General features: G+C 57.5%; 1 protein-coding gene and 1 long non-coding RNA gene across 2 annotated transcripts in view; one reads left to right on the top strand and one right to left on the bottom strand.

Moving 5' to 3' along the window:
* Positions 1 to 982: 982 nt before the first annotated feature.
* On the bottom strand, positions 983 to 4674 carry LOC119824176. Its single transcript, XR_005287092.1, has 2 exons — positions 4538 to 4674; positions 983 to 1365 (listed from the first exon to the last, which is right to left on the bottom strand). It is a non-coding gene; the product is annotated as an uncharacterized LOC119824176 (long non-coding RNA).
* Positions 4675 to 4802: 128 nt separating this feature from the next.
* Positions 4803 to 16623, top strand: part of LOC119807460 (TLE family member 5) — a 31333-nt gene continuing 19512 nt past the window's right edge. The window contains exons 1-7 of the mRNA XM_038319457.1: positions 4803 to 4962; positions 6495 to 6592; positions 9176 to 9239; positions 9752 to 9796; positions 10009 to 10071; positions 10455 to 10529; positions 10857 to 11582. Of these exons, the coding sequence (XP_038175385.1) occupies positions 4936 to 4962; positions 6495 to 6592; positions 9176 to 9239; positions 9752 to 9796; positions 10009 to 10071; positions 10455 to 10529; positions 10857 to 11078 (594 nt within the window). The 5' untranslated portion in view covers positions 4803 to 4935 and the 3' untranslated portion in view covers positions 11079 to 11582. Of the gene's footprint in view, positions 4963 to 6494; positions 6593 to 9175; positions 9240 to 9751; positions 9797 to 10008; positions 10072 to 10454; positions 10530 to 10856 lie in introns of the transcript that reaches the window.

Here is a 16623-nt window from a genome sequence, read left to right as displayed (position 1 = left end):
GGCTAGAAGGGACCATTATGCCCCCGGGATTGTAAGCTATGTGTGCAGTAACCTCAGAGACCAAAATGGGCCCTTGGGTCCTCAGAACTGGAGTCACAGGCGGTGTGAGCCCCATGGTGGTGCTGGGAACCAAACCTGGGTCCTCTGTAGGGGCAGCCAGTGAGCTAACCACTGAGCTTCTCTGCAGTCCCATCTACTTTATTCTGCACCTGGGGTGCAGAAAGGGCTGGCCTGGGATCCTTCCGTGGTCCCCACCCCCGAGCTCTGCACCTTGGACCACCACTTGTGCCACGGCACCCAGTCACGTGTGGCCTCGAACCCGGGTCCTCCTGCAACACGGTAAGCCCTCTCCCTCCTGAGCTCCCAGTTGCAACCCTTTTGTTTCTTCAGACAGGGTCTCATGGAGTCCAGACTTCAAACTCACATCAGTAGCCCAAGTTGGAGTCGCGAGCCCTCTTCCTCAGCCTCCTGTGGGCCACCCCACAAACAGAAGCCCGGAGAGGGACATCTTGGGGACCAGAGAAGGCCAAGGGGAGTAGCCCAAGCCTCCTGTTCCCCCAACCTAGGTGTCCCTGCAGACACACTCAGCTTCAAAATTACACCAATGGTCCCCAGGGAGTCTGGGCAAGGCCTGAAACACCCCAAGTGCCTGCCTGATCTGAGGTGTCCGCCCCACAGGTGTGTCAGGTGCCTGACCCTGAGCAGAGAGAAATCGTGGATGCAACTCGCTGCCCCTGAGGAGGCTGGGGGGGAGGGCTTCCAGCCCACTGTCCCCCGTCCCCTCCCCATACTCATGGCCAGACCAAGCTCCTTAATAAACCAGGTATGGTGGCTCACACCTGGCCTCCCAGCACTCTGGAGATGGAGGCAGGGGCAATGGATGTTCAAGGTCAGCCTCAGCTACAGAAGGAGTTGGGGGTCAGCTTGGGCTACATGAGACCCTGCGTCAAAAAGAAATTAAAAACAAAACAAAACCAAGTCATTTGAGAGTTGGGCCCTGTCCTAGGTTTTGGAGCAGGAATAAAGACAAAATGAACAGATTAAATACCTAGATGTACAGAACACCAATAGGTGGTGGGGGCAGAGGTCACAGCCGCCACTGGGTGCTGGAGGAACAGGACCCCAGGGAGGCCCGCGAGGGTGCAGTCTGGCTTGTGTGTTTGTTTGCAGTGTGGGAGACGGCAGGGCTGCTCACCCAGAGGCCAGGGCCACACCTCAGCCTTTAGGTGTCTGACGTTGGAACTCATGTAGCGTAGCACAGTCCGGCTTCACATTCACTAAGTAGCTGAGAATGTCCAGGAACTTCTGGCGCCTCTGTGTTCCAAGAGCTGGGATGACGGGTGCCTGTCACCGCTTTACCTGGCTCTAAAAGGGGGAAAATGTAACGTTAAGTCCTAAGACTACAGCCTGTCCACATACCCAGGTCTGACTCGCCTGGATGACACAGGAATTGCCCAGGGCTTCTGCACAGGCCCTGGGGCAGGACTGTTAGAGGAGTACTGGCGGGGGTGGAGAGGACTCAGGTCTCAAGCCTGTGGGTGCCTTCTCAGCTTTAAGGTCATCTGCGGTCAGGGCTCAGTAAATACTCACGAGGAAACAAATGGACAGAGGAGCCCCTCTCCCACCCCCTCCCATCCCTACCCCCACCCGGGTCAAGGAGGCCTTGCTTGCGCTGGCCTCACTAACTGGACACTTGTCCATCACGCAGCCCCGTGCTCCTTTGTGTCCAGTGGGGAGGACTCCGAGGGTGCAGAGCTGCAGAATAAGTATGGGGCGGGGGATGGGCATCGAGGCGCCCAGACTCCCCCAGTCCGGCCTGAGCTGCTCTTTTTCGGATGATGATAGCTTGAAGCCCCTGTTCTGAGATATTTAGACAAGGCTCTTTTGGGAGGGTCTCGTGTAGCCCAGGATGGTTTCAGACAAACTGCTTATCCCCCTGCCTCTGCTGCTTGCTTCCCATGGTGCATGGTGAGCACTCACCATGAACCCAGGCCTTAGCTGGGAACTGAGGTGGAAGGCAGGCACAGCGGGTCAGCGTGGGCAGGGCCCAGCACGTACAGAGGACTCTGGCATCTCAGTGCCTCTTGGGCTCAGCAGCAGCCAGTGTCTCAGAGTCACCTGCCACCCTCCAAAAGGACCAACACAATGGAACCTGAGTCTACATGCCCCGGCCACCTGCTGTGTAATTTTGGCCAGGACAACCACCCTTTCTGTGCCACTGGCTCTTCATTCCCTTGGGGACACTGGTGGCTCCTTCCAGCTCAAGTGCTTACACCAGAGTCTGGTGCAGACAGAGAAACTGGACAGAGAGCTCAGCGGTCAGCACACCGGCCAACACCGGCAGCCCCTGCAGAGGACCTGGGTTTGATTCCCAGCACCACCACACTGCTCAAACTGCCAGTGACTCCGGTTCTGGGAACCCAATGCCCTCTTCCCCTCTTCGGGCCTCTGCCGGCACAGTCCCCTCCCGGCCGCCATGGGTACTGAATACACATACAGGGTGTGGAGACATAGACTCTGGGATGTACAAAATCGATAAAAACCAAAGAAACCGGGCTGGAGAGATGGCTCGGCAGTTAAGTGCATGGCCTGCTCTTCTAAAGGTCCTGAGTTCAACTCCCAGCAACCACATGGTGGCTCACAACCATCTTTAATGAGGTCTGGTGCCCTCTTCTGGCCTGCAGGCATACACAGACAGAATATTGTATACATAATAAATAAATAAATATAAAAAAAAAAAAAACCAGAGAAACCCTGTTTCGGGGGAAAAAAAAAAAAAAAGAAGAACCTGTTGAAGTATTGATAAAAACCAGAAACAGGAACACCCTGACCCAGGCCTGCCATTCCAGCTTTTGTGGGGCTGAGGCAGAAGAACCGCAAGTCCCAAGACAGACAGCATGGGTTACTTAGGGAGACCCAGTCTCAAAATGGAGAGTGAAAAGTAGACTGGGGCCTGGCTCAGGGCGGAGTCCAGACCCAAAGGGTCACATAGACCCAGACCGGCAGGAGGACACCCTCAGACTCCCCAGTCAATTAATGTCAACGCACGCATTCAACACACCCAACTGCAATGCGTCCTTCCCGGCATGGTTTAGAACGTTGTTCATCTAGTTATTAATTAATTAATTACTTTGCTTGTTGTATTTTTGAGGCAGGGTCTCACTATGTGCTGAAATTAAAGGTCCCGAGTTTGTCACCGTTCCCTGGCTAACGGAAGGGAGGGAGAGAGGGAGGGAGGGAGGAAAGAAGGAAGGAAGAGGGAGGAGGGAGGAAGGAAGGAAGGGGGAGAGAGGGAGGGAGGGAGGAAGAAGGGAAGGAAGGAAGCAAAACAACTTGCAGGCATGTGAGAAGGAGCCTCACGGTGCTGGTGGGTGCTGGTGGGTCCGCAGCAGCCTGCTGTGATCTGTGTCAGGCTGTGTTCTGCTCCTCAGACCCCACAGTGCGTGGCTAGGCCTTTGTGTTTTGTATCATCCTTGTGGTTGGGAAGGGCAGGGCCGGGATGTGACCACACAGGGCCAGCCGCTGCCATGAAACTTGATTTTCTAGGACTTGAAGATGCTGGCCTGGTTGGAATCAGAAGGTGCCACCAAGAAATAGGATCTGTTTGTCCCAGAGTGGGACAGGAGGACGGCCACAGGGAAAGCAGACCTGATATGAGAGGAACAGGAATTCAGGGTTATCCTCTGCTACAGATTTCCAGGCCAGCTTGGGCTACACAAGACCGTATTCTCATAAAATAAAATAAGACAATGTCACACTCAACAGTAGAACCTTTACGGAAGCCCTGTCATGAGCAGGGTCTGGGTCGTGGCCCTGGGGGCCTTGCCCTTGTCCTCTATGGTTCAGCTGCCTCCCCACCTCCCAGCTCCCCACTGGGGTTCAGCAAAACAGTACACCAGGCCTTGCTGGCCACTTGTTTCTCCTCCAACCTTGTGGGCCACCTGAACAGTTGATGACATTTGTCCGGCTATCTCAGGTATGTGACAGGGTTTTGTTCTACAGCTCAGACTGACTTGAACCCCCCTGCCTCAGCTTGCTATGGAATGCTGGGATAATGGGTCTTAGCCCAGGGAACTAGTTTGTTTTTATATATTTATTTATGTTTCATTTTTTTAATTATTTTTGAGAAAGGGCTCATGTAGCCCTGGCTGTCCTGGAACTCACAGAGATCCTCCTGCCTCTGCCTCCCGAGTACTGGGATTAAAGGCCTGACCACCAACAGTTCCTGTGGAACTCTTTAACTTTTTGTTGTTTTGAGATAGGGGCTTGCAGCCCAGGCTGTACTGGAACTGACGTGGAGACTGGACTAGCGTCCACCTTCCTCCATACTAGGGTTAACGCCTTGCACCACCCCTCAAAGCCTGCTTTACTTTTCCTTGTTTTGAGACCCAATCTCAGGTAGCCCATGTTGGCCTGGAACTCTTGATCCTTCTGCCTCCACACCCCAGTCACTGCATGACAAGCTTGGCACCCATTTGTGGGACGGGTGTCAGTCACCATGGTGCCCAGTGTGTCCCCCAACCGTGCCAACCCTTACCACTCAGAGAGATCAAGGCACACCGTAAGAGCTCCATAAATGCACCTTGGCGCCTGGACGCCCAGGCTGTGGGTCTATGGCCTGGGGGCTGGGGCGGGACGGGAAGGGGACACCTAGGCAGGCCTCGGGCCGGGGCCGCGGCGGGGGCGGGGCGCGCGGGGCCAAGGTCACGGGTGGGGCGTCCGGGCCTGCGCAGTGCCGGGCGCGGCAGGTGGAGCGGGAGCCCGGGCGGCACCGCGTCGCCATTACACAATAGCGCGGGCGGCGCGGGCGGGCGGCGGGCGGCGCAGGAGGCGGGACGCGGGGCCCCGGAGCTGCCGATCGGGGACAAAGCGCGGCCGCCCGGCGCCCCCCGAGCCGCCCGAGCCGGGGCGCAGCCCGCGCCCCCCGCGACTGACATGATGTTTCCGCAAAGCCGGCACTCGGTAAGGGGGACCCCGCGCGCTGCACCCCGGAGCTCGCCCTGCACCCCCAGCTCGGCTCACTGCACCCCCGTAGCTCGGATTCCGCCTGTCTCCCCGCCCAGGGCCTGTCCCAGGGGCTCCTTACGCGCCCCCAGCTCCCAGAGGCCTGTCCCCCAGTCCTGGGGGGTCTGTCCCCAGGGTCCTTGCACCCCCATAATCCAGGCCTTGCGCACTCCACCGGCCCAGCACTGCATCCTTCAGCCCGGATCCCTGAACTTGAATCCCGGCCCCGAGACCCCCCACCCTCTGACCATCCCGACTCCAGGGTTCCCCCCCTCAGGCTCCGGACCAGTCTGTCTCCCAGCCCAGGGCCCCGCACCCCACTCCAGCCGCATCAGGCCTGTCTCCCAGCCCTGGGGCACAGGCCCTGCAGCACCCCAAGCCCAGGCGGCGCCTGTCCTCCAGCCTGAGACCTTGCACGCCCAACTCTGGGCTCTGCACCCCCCAGGCCCAGCTCGCTAATGACTCCAGACCGGCCTGCCCCCAAGTCCAAGGCCCCGCACTTCCTTCCACCTCAGATCTGTCCTGTCCCTAAGTCTGCTGCCCAGCACCCCCGAATCCAGGCCCCGCATCCCCTTCCTCTCCCTTCAGCCCGGTCGGGCCTGGCGTCACCATCCGGGCCCAGCGCCACCCCCCAGCCTGGCCGGCCCTGCGTTCTTCAGCAGCAGGCCCTGCATCCCAGAGGCCTGCCTCCTCCCAGCCCCCATCGTGCCAACACCGGGGTGTGTGGGACCCTGCACCCCTGTAACTCCCAGTGTGTGCCTGCCCCTGTCCGGAGCCCGGAACACCCCCCCCATGTCTGCTCCCTCCAGCTCCTGGCGCCGTCCCCCCACACATCCAAGCCCGGCCCATCTTGCCTCCCACCCCAGCTCCCAGTGGCTCTGCTCCCCGTTCCCTGCTCCCAGCCTTGCTCTCCCAGACGCTAACTCTGCTCCCCAAATCCGAGGATCTTACACCCCAACTCTTGGCCCAGTGTCTTCAGATGCCGGCCCCAGGGACACCCCTCTGTCCTCCCCCGCCCCCCCTCCCAGAGCTACAGGCTCCCTCTCTGACTCCCAGTCCTGTCTTCCTCCCTTGGCTTTGGCTGGGGCCTGGAGGAACCCCGCGAGGGACCCCTGGGGTGGGGCAGATTTTGGGGTCCCCTCCTGGAATAGCACACCCGAGGAAACAGGTGTGATGGGTACCCCCAGGAAAGGTGGGGTGGTAGCAAGGTTCGTCTTCCAAGCTGGCTTTGAAGGCAGGCCTGTGCCCTGCTTAACGTAGAGGGGCTTCCAGGGGACTCCTTGGGACGGCTGGAGGACAGGGGTGCACCTCTCCCCATGGGTGCCTGCCTCCCCAAATGACCCGCGCTAAAAGCACCCCACTGCCTGGGGGCCTCCCAGCGCCCTCCAGGCTCCCTCAGAGAGGGCTGCCGGGGCCTGCAGAGCGCAGCCCAGGAAGTGGGGCGAGGGCGGGGCACTCACCCTCCCGCACTCCCACCCCGCATCCCGCAGGGCTCCTCCCACCTCCCCCAGCAGCTCAAGTTCACCACCTCCGACTCCTGCGACCGCATCAAAGACGAGTTCCAGCTGCTGCAAGCACAGTACCACAGGTGAGCCCAGCCGGGGCGCACCCTGAGGAGAGGGCTTGTCCGGACCCACCCGGAGGAAGGCTGGTGGGGGTGGAGGCCAGCCTGGGCTACATACCACCCTGGGTCCAAAACCAAACCGGCAGCCCCATAGTGTGGAGGAAACGGAGGCACACACTGTTCGTGGCTTCAGAGACCCTGTTGCTCTCACTGTGACACAGACAGCATGGAGCCCACACAGCCCACCCCTTTCGCCAGTTGTGGAGTGGGGAGCTTGCTGGTGTCCCCCACACCCTCCAGCTGGCTGGCTCCCACAAATCCTCTTCCTATTTCTCATGTGTGAAACTGATCACCCTGAAACCCAGAGGCGTCAGCATTTTCCAAAGGTCTGCACAGCACAGAAGCAGCCTGAAGCTGGGGTGGCTCAGGGTCCCCATTTTACTCCATAACCCAACGGTGATTGGGCATGGGGGTGCCAGGCCCGACATTCCAGCCCTCAGACATACAGGCAGCAGGATGGAGGTGTTCTGGGGTAGCCTGAGATATAGAGCAAACCTCTGTCTCAGAAAAAAAAAATAACAACCACATAATAATAGTAGCAGTAGTAATAATAATAATAACAATAATAGACTTTGAAGGACCTTCAGATTTTTCCATGAAAAAGAGGGAATCTCAGGTTTTGTGAATTTTTTAAATTTATATTTTTACTTGTTGGTATTTATTTTGAGACAGGGTCTCATGTAGCCCAGGCTTTCCCCAGCTGCCTTTGTAGCTAGAAGAGGACCTTGAGCTGCTCATAGTAGATAGGCAAAGAGGGCTTCCTGTGCTAGGCCAGCAGGCTACCCACTGGGCCACCCTACTAGGTTCCCTCCCCTCTCCTGGTTCTCGTCCCCACTTGTGTCTGTGACCCCGCCCTGCTTTGGGCTTTGGGCGAACCTGGCCGACTTCGTCAAGATCCACAGGCTGCCGGTGTGCTGTCCCCCCAGGGGGATGGATTCTTTCTCTGAGCTGCCTTGTGCTATGTGCTGGGCCTGGGTCCCCTGCTGTGTGGGGTGGGGGTGAAGGGGCTCCCTTTTGGGGGACATCCCACGTGGGAGCGACATCCACAGCTTGAGAATAAGTTCCCTGGGGATAGTTTTTGTGTCGGTTCCCCCCTCACCCTTTCCCTTGGTGCTCATGCTGAGCCACGCCCAGCCTGAACTTACTATTATTTATGTGCGGGCGTGTGTGTGTGTGTGTGTGTGTGTGTGTGTGTGTGTGTGTGTGTCCACCACGTGACAGCAGTGCCCCTCTTGGTCTCTTGAGCTCCTGTATCTCCCCCAGTCCTCATCTCCTGGGAGAACATAACACAAGCCTGGGTGTCCCCAGTCTGGCTTTGGGATTCGAACTGGGATCCTTGTGTTTGAGCCGCAGTCACTTGACCTGCTAAGCTCTGGTGCAACCCATTCACCTCAATACTCAGTTATTTTGTGAGAACAGGTCGGCTGTGCGACCAGGCTAGACTAGTTGGGGACCCAGCCAGGGTGGGATCCTGGCTCCCTGACAGCATGAGACGTCCTGCGGCTGCTTTTATTTTATATATATTTGGCCTTTTTTGTTTTGTTTTGTTTTGTTTTTTGAGGCAGGGTCTCTCTATGCAGCCCTGGAACTTGCTCTGTAGACCAGTCTGGCCACGAGCTCAGAGATTCTCCTGCTCCGGCTTCGCAAGTGCAGGACTTTTTAATTTTCAGACAGGGTAGGATTCATGGCTGCCCTCCTGTTCACTCTCTCATGTTCCGAAGTGTTGTTTTGTTTTGCTTTCTTTTTTTTTTTTTTGCTTGTTTCTTTTCTGGATTTAAAAAGAAATATTTCTTAATACACTTAAGGGGGGGTGCCACGGTACAGTGTGAAGGTCAGAGGACAGCTTGCGGGTGTCACTTCCCTCCTTCCTCAGCGAGCCCCAGACCCTTTGACCCCACTGGCCCCTCACTATCCTGGCTGTAACTGGGACCCAGAGAAGTAAAGCAGGTGACCCAGAATGGAACCAGGGAGACAGCAGGGCCCGGTGCGAAGGCTCCTGAAGTCTGGATCCCTTGGGGGCCTCTCCCGCTGTCCCCCTCAGCCCTGGGCCCCTCAGTCTCTTCATTTGTCTGCGTGTGGAGAAAGTTCTTGGGTACCGCCCAGCTGTGTGACCTTGAACTGCTCACTCACCCTCTCTGGGCACCCACTGGGTCACCTGTGAAGATGAAGGACAAGACCTCATCGGCTGCTCGCAGAGGCACCTCTGCCTCGGTGGTGGTTATTTCGTTGAGATTGTTCTCATGGTTTCACAGTAGGGTAAACTGAGGCAACCCTGCCTGCCCAGGATTGCAGAAAACCTAAGGGGTGTCCTTAAATGCAGCCAGATGTTGTGCTTGGCCACTTCTCAGCCTGCAGGCCTGCCGCCCAGCATGCAGGGGGCTAAGGCAGGGGAATCAGGAGTTCAAAGTCATCCTCAGCTCCATAGTGAGTTGGAAGCTAGCCTGGGCTACATGAGACCCCGTCTCAAAAACACAAACCAAAAAGTTTTTAGTTGGACCCTCCAGAAGGCGGGCCGAGGGGACCTGAGCTACCCTTGTGTGTCCTCAGCCTCAAGCTGGAGTGTGACAAGCTGGCCAGCGAGAAATCCGAGATGCAGCGGCATTACGTCATGGTAAAGACCCCTCGGGGACCCGGGGGTCTGGGCGGGTGACCCCAGACTCCCCACACAGCGCAGGTGCCTGCTACCAAGTCCCCGTGGCCGAGGGTGGCCTGGCCGCCGCCAGCCCGGGTAGTGGCTGAGGTGCCAAACTACTGACTTGCATCCTGGGCCTGCCAGGACCCTGCTGTCCTTGGCTGCAGCTGGAGGAGGCGGCAGTGGAAGTCAGCCACAGCCAGCCAGCCAGCAGGAAGCAACTGGGAAGCCATCACCAGTCCCCTCCCTCCCGGCCATCCCGAGAGGCATCCCTTAACCCTTCCATGGCCGGAGCCCTCCTAACCCCCATGGGACCTGTAGTTCCCTGCAGGGGAGGTTGTGGGGTCTTAGGGCTTTGTGGCAGGGGTCTTGAAGAACAAATAGGAACTCAGTGGATGGGAGGGACACAGGGAATGCTGGGATGTGCAGAGAGAGCCAGAATGTCACAGCCCTTGGTCCCTGACATACCTGTCTCCTTTCCCACCCTACAGTACTACGAGATGTCCTATGGATTGAACATCGAGATGCATAAACAGGTGAGCCTCAGCTTCCCTCATCACCTCAGCGCCCAGTGACTTCCAGACTGAGAGTTAAGACTACTCTTGTGACCCCCCCCTAGAGGCGGGCCCAGCACCCCCACATCTTAGCCCTTCTTGGTGGGCCTGGCTGGCCCGCAGGCATGGCCTCAGCCCCGTCCCCACCTCCTCAAGTGTCCCCCAGGTACTGAGGGAAATTATGTGTGTTCCAGGCTGAAATCGTGAAGAGGCTGAATGGGATTTGTGCCCAGGTTTTGCCCTATTTGTCACAGGAGGTAAGCAAGCTACCAGAGGGAAGGGGGGGCAATGGGGCTCCCTCCGCACCTGCTGGTTGCCCTGGGGGCACAAAACTGCCCACTCTGAATTTAGCAGGGAAGTGAAGTGGTAGGGACAGACCCCTGTGACACCAAGGCATAAAGGGGGACCCAGGTGGAGGGAGGGCAGATGATGGGGAACCCAGGTGGGCAGGTGACTCCTGTAGATCAGCTTTAAGAGAAAATTTCCCGAGCTGGATTCCTAGCCGTGGCCACCCTACATCCTCTCATGGTCCCCCTGAGTACCCAGGGCAGGGCTTCCCTGTGCACTCCAGCGGTTGCCCACTGCAATTGTCCCTTTGCATGAGAGGAGAGTCACTGCCCCCTCCCCCTGCCTATTCCAGCATCAGCAACAGGTCCTGGGAGCCATCGAGAGAGCCAAGCAGGTCACGGCTCCTGAGCTGAACTCCATCATCCGAGTAAGTCAGAACCCCTGGGTGAGCAGGGGACAGTGACTCAGGTGGGCAGGTGACTCCGACAGCCAGACGACAGGTGATCCGTGTGAACTGATGACAGGAGACGGGGAGGGCAGGTGACTGACAGGTAACCTGGATAGGCAGGAGACAGGAGACAGGGACACATATGGATGGATGCCTGACTCAGATGGGCAGGTAGCTGATGGTGATGAGGACCTACGTGGGGTCCCTCAGTAATTCAGGTGACTGACCGGTGCCCTGGGTGGGCAGATGACCCGAATGTGCAGGGGACAGGGTCCTGGACTGATCCCGTCCCCCCCCCCCCTGCAGCAGCAGCTCCAGGCTCACCAGCTGTCCCAGCTGCAGGCGCTGGCCCTGCCCCTGACGCCGCTGCCCGTGGGGCTCCAGCCGCCATCACTCCCTGCAGTCAGCGCGGGCACCGGCCTGCTGTCGCTCTCGGCTCTGGGCTCTCAGGCACACCTCTCTAAGGAGGACAAGAATGGACATGATGGGGACACCCACCAGGAGGATGACGGCGAGAAGTCGGATTAGCTCCTGGGAAGGGGGGAGGGGGGGAGGGGGGCACAGGGGAGACAGGCACAGAGAGGGAGCAGTGTTCCGAGGGCCACACAGCACAGAGCTCGGTCACTACCCAAGCTTCCACCCCCAGTCCCGGTTCCAGCCTTCTTGCCCTGCACCCTGGGCCTAGGGGACCTCAGAGGGACACCCCAGGTTACAGAGGGCAGCAAGAAATCCTCCACCTGCAACATTTATCCGGGTCACCGCCACCAGTCTTGGCCCAGAATGTACACAATGCAACTCTAGCTGCCCCTTTCCGCCCTGTGCGCCCCGAGTCCTCCCCGTGCCCCATCTCTGCTTCCCCACACTGTATACTTGCTAGGTCGAGACCTCCCCCCCCAACTCACCCAGTCCAGTTCCCTCGCCCACGAAGGAGGGGGACAGAGGACATGACATGAAGGCTCGGGACTGCAGTGGGGGTGGGCACCCACAAACCTCCCTTCCTCCCCTTCCCCAAATAAACATGAGGGTTCTGAATTTGGTTTGTTTATTATTCCTTTTTTTTTTTTTTTGCCCCAGTATTCTATAGCTTGTCTTCTAAGAAAGGGGATCTAAAGAAAGAAAAAGAGGAAAGAGTTAAAAGACCGAAGCGCCACACGAGTCTGTGTATATAGTTAGCTTTGGTGTGTCGTCTTGGTCTCCCCACAGAGGGAGATGGCTGTACTGAGGGTGGGGTCTAGCTGTGCCTTTAAAATAAAAACATGAAAAGGTTGGCCGCTGTGTCCCTGCCTCTGTCTCGTGGGGTGGGGACCCCTTTCCTCAGGACACCCCCATCCGGGGACTAAAGATCCCTTGGTGTGCAAGCGGTGGTGAGCCACTGACGTGGGGTCCCACAGCACAGTTCACAGGGGAGCAGAGTTGGCTGTGGCGTTCACGGCAGTGGGGACGTGACTGGGCCCTGCTAGGCTGTCTGTGGGAAGGCCCTGGCATGAATCTCTACCTGTTTTTATTTTTTATCATTACTGGTTTGTTAGGTGTTTGCTCAGACACTGTACAGAAGTCTGTTCTCCACCATGCGGGCCTGGGAATCGAACGGTCAGGATGTCAGGCTTCACTGCAATCGTCTTTACCCGTGGAGCCATCTCAGTGGCCCTGTTTTTGTTGGATTAGCTAGTTTGTTTGTTTTATGAGGCATGGTCTCTGTAGCCCAGGCTGGCCTGGAACTCCTCACAGAGACCCTTCTGCCTCTGTGCCACCGGGCCCTGACCACCTTTGTGTTTTGAGGTGGATTCTTGCTAGAGCCCAGGCCTAAGGACCATAAGGCCTGGGTTTCACCCTGGATCTTGGGCTGCTGTGCCCACTTGGGTTCTTCAGCCAGAGTCTGCTCCTGGGAAGATTAATCTGAGGGGCCCGGGTGATAACTGTCTCTTTGCCTCCAGCGGTGGGGGGAGGGGGACTCCTGCCAGCAGCTGGGCTGGGATGGAGGGACCCCAGGGAGATCACTGAGCTAGTCTAACCTTGGGTAATTCATCTGCTGATGGTCTGCTCGCCCAATGAAGGGGGGACAGGGGAGGGGGATGGACAGGGAAGGATTGGGTGGGATGGGATGGGGAGAGGGTAAGACGTCCAGCTCCTCATGCCCACTGAGGACCAGTGACCTCTCCAGGTGCTTCCCTGGGGATTCGGCTGGGTCTGTAGAGTCCCACGGGAGACCTTCTGCCACTCTATGTCACTGTGTCCCCATCCACTCTGTTCTGGGGTCAGCCTCTGGCTAGGGGACTCTTGGGATTGTGGGTCCCCACCCCAGGGCCAGGTCCCAGTCCCTAAGGCTCTGTGGAAGCTGAGGGCCCAGGACCAATGGGACCCCATCCTGTCACCAGCAAGGAGTAGACTCCAGGCAGTGATTGTCCCCTCCACCTGACCTGGAAGGCTGTACCTTAAAATTAATCCTGGGGTGAAGATGGCGAAATTCCTGTTGTGCTGACAGGGAAACTGAGGCCCACTGAAGCGCAGGAAATCATACAAGGCTACAGAAAGACACTAGGTTCCCTCTGGGTCGGGAGGCCTGGGCAGCACGGGGGAGACCAAGGCAGCACCCCCAAACCAGCAGGACATTAAAGCACCAAGACTTGCTGTGTATCACAGGAGAAGGCCCAGAACTGCAAGCAACTGGATCAGGACAGTTAAGTGTGTGCATGGAAATCCATCTTTCTTTCTTCCTTCCTTCCTTTTTTTTTTTTTTTTTTTTTTTTTTTTTTTTTTTGTTTTTGTTTGAGACAGAGTTTCTCTGTATAGTCCTGGCTGTTCTGGAACTCGCTTTGTAGACCAAGCTGGCCTCACACTCACAGAGATCCGCCTGCCTCTTCCTCCCGAGTGCTGGGATTGAAGGTGTGCGCCACCACCTCCTGGCAGAAACCCATCTTTTAAAGAGCTGTTTAGTGTATGAGGAGAAAATGGGGTCGACATGGAATAAAGGAATCGAGAAGTGGGGACAGCCAGACTAAGTCTAAGACAGACTGCTCTCACTGGGTGACACCGCTGTGTCTCCAGGGTCCAGAGTGTCTCCTGCAGATGCTCAGTGCTTGAGAATAGGGCTCCCTCCAAATCTCAGATAGTTGGGTCCTCCTGCGGTGTCGATGGGGGAAGCACAAGATCAGCTGGGTGGGGGGTGAAGACGGACGGACCAGGATAAGGTGGGAAACTGAGGCTGGGCTCTAGAGAGAGAGAACCTCGTGTTGTGGCTGGCTCTTGGGGTCCTCCTGCAGCTCTGGCTCTGATCTGCACCCCCCTTCTCTGTTCCCACAGGCTGTGAAGCTCTTTATCCTTTGCTGTTCCTGCTGGGTTCCTCCTCTTCCCACGCGTCACCTCCCTTCCCTTCCCCTCCTTTTACCTCCCCTCCCCTCCCCTGCTGTCGGTTGCTCTACCGCCTGGCCCCCTGGGCCCAGCAGCTGGCTGCCAGCCAAGCCCCAGACAACCTTGACCGCCTCCCGCAGCAGCCACCCCACCTCCCCTCCTCTTCTCCTCTCCTCCCCTGCTCCCCTCCCCTCCTCCTATCCCTCTGTAGCTTCATTTCTCTTCCTCCTCCTCACCTCCTCCTTCCAGCTCCCCTTCCATGGCTGCAGGACCTGCTGGGTGGTACTCTCCCTTCTGCTCTGCCTAATGTTAGGGAGCAGGGGAAGAGGTGGCAAGTGGCCTGTCTTTGATACCACCGTGGTGGCCCCCAAATCAGGGTCATGCAAAGAGTGGACCTCACTTTGCTGTTTGGCCCCAGACAGTCTTCTCTGGGCCCAGCGACCCTCTAGTCTGACCGCCCTGCAACCCAGGAGGATGAAGGAAGGCCAAGGCCCAGTAGACGACACAATAGGGGTGACTTCCTGCCCAGCATGGGCCAGGCCCGGGGTTCATCCCCAGCACCAGAAAGGAGACCTCCAGAAAGTCCAAAAACCCTAAAAACTAACTAAACCAATCCCTACCCCATAGCCATGTTCTTTTCATGGCTGACTTGGGTATTTATTAGACACCTACAACTGCCTCAGGGAACCCACAAAATGGGGGGTAGCGGGCAGGAAAGAAGGTAAGAAAGCATGGTAGATTTCACAGTGGCCGGGGGAGCCCTGACCAAGAGGTGACCACCTGGGGGACAGCAGCTGTGTAGCTGCAGAGTGTGTGTGGGGACCCAGGCGTGTCACCTTAGGCCTGCTCTCCACCCTGGCCACGCCCCGAGACCATCTGCTGACAAAGTCCTGTGCTTCGTAGCAGGCGCAAGGGCCCTGCTGTTCCCCTATGGATAATTACAGCCCCCTGCCACACAGAGCTGAGCAGATTGGGGGAATTTCTGGAGACAATGGGAAGCTATGGAAGGTTCTGGAGCTTAGGGGGAACGTTTAGATGGGATTCACATGTAAGCCGGTGATCACAAGTGTTGGGGAAATGAAGTCACAGTCTCTCTGTGAGGTATAGGTGGCAGCAAATGGCCCTTTATTGTGGCAGGTGGGGCATGGTCACATTGGTTAAGCATTGTTTTGTTTCTGTATGTAGCCCTGGCTGTCCTGGAACTCACTCTGTAGTCCAGGCTGGCCTCAGACTCAGAGATCCGCCTGCCTCTGCCTCCTGAGTGCTGGGGTTAAAGGCGTGCGCCACCACCGCCTGCCCTGCAGTTAGGCATTTTCTAATCCCACTCTAAGTCATTTTTTGGGGGGGGGGATCTCCAGGTTAGGGAGGAGGCCTAGAGTGGGGTCCACTTGGTGCAGTGTTCGGGTTCACAAACCTCCTCTGTCTGCTAGGGGCTCAACAAGACCCCAATCTCAGTGGACCCCGGTGCCTTCTGAGACGCCCAGCTGCACCCCACCCTCCTTTTACTCCCCCAGGTGCGACAGCCAGAAGCAAGGGGGCCCATAGGCAAGGTCAGCGCTCAGAACTTCCCATTTTAATTTGACCAGCGTTTAATTAGGGAGATTTCTAATGAGGCAACCCTTATGCTCTCTTCAGGACCCTAGTATAAAACACCCACATCTTGGGAAGTCTTGGGAATTTTCTAAGCAGCTTTGTGACCCCAGACTCAGCCTTCCTGGGGCTTCTGCCCGCTGCAGAGTCCTGTCATTAGCCCAGCCCAGGCTACCTCAGGGGGCATCTCTCTCACAAAACCAGGTACTATGTTTGAAGGAGGAGGTGACGCCCCCATGTTCTTAGGGAGAAAATGATTGTGTGTGTGTGCGCGCGCGCGCGTGTGCGTGATTTTTCTTTTTATCCTGTCAAGCCTGGCCGGGAACTGGGGCTCAGAGGTCACCCGCGAGCCCTGGGCCAGCAGGAGGGGGTCGGCCTGGCTGGTGGCCCAGTGGCTCAGCTGGGGGCGCGGGGGAGGGGGAGGTTGGCGCTGTCGGGAGCCAAAGGCTTTGGCCTCCCTGAGGGAGCCGCTTTCCCGGCCCGGGTCGGATCAATGGGCTGTAATTATACCGCGCCGGGCCGGGAGCCGGCGGGGAGGGAGCGGGAGCTGGCTGGCAGGCGGGAGCGGCGGGCGGGGGCGCGGGCTGCGCGGACCCACGTTACTTTGATTGACAGCCCGAGCGCGATGAGGCGCCCGGGCGCTGCTGGGATACGTAGTTTTTCTTTTCCTCACCTTGCTCCTCGCAATCTCGGTTCTGATAAACTGAGGTACGCCCAGCGCGTCCAACCTCCGGTCTCCCTGTAAAGTAAGCCTATCCACCGCTACCCGTGATTTAGACGAAAGAACCCTGGGACGCGAGCTGAGATTAAAAAACAAACAAACGAACGTCAGCCATCCTAGTGCGTCCAAGGTGCTCTCGGTACTCTTTGCCTCAGTTTACCTACGTCTAAAACAGGCCCGAGGGCGCGTTGTCTGCCGAGCCTGGCAAGGTAACCACTGAGTCGCGGGACTTATTTTTTTTTTTTTTTAATATAGAATGTTTTGAGACAGTAACCCACGTAGGTGTTCACCTCGCAACCATCCTCCTGCCTCAGCTTCTCGAGTGCTGGGATAGCAGGAATCCGCCACCAAGGCTGGCTAAAGGGGCTTTTTTTTTTTTTTTATTTTTAAAGGGGGGGATTCAAGATTCTCAGG

Source organism: Arvicola amphibius, chromosome 1 (assembly GCF_903992535.2).
Source record: "Arvicola amphibius chromosome 1, mArvAmp1.2, whole genome shotgun sequence".
NCBI classification, from domain to species: Eukaryota; Metazoa; Chordata; class Mammalia; order Rodentia; family Cricetidae; genus Arvicola; species Arvicola amphibius.
This window is presented reverse-complemented; position numbering and strand designations above follow the sequence as displayed.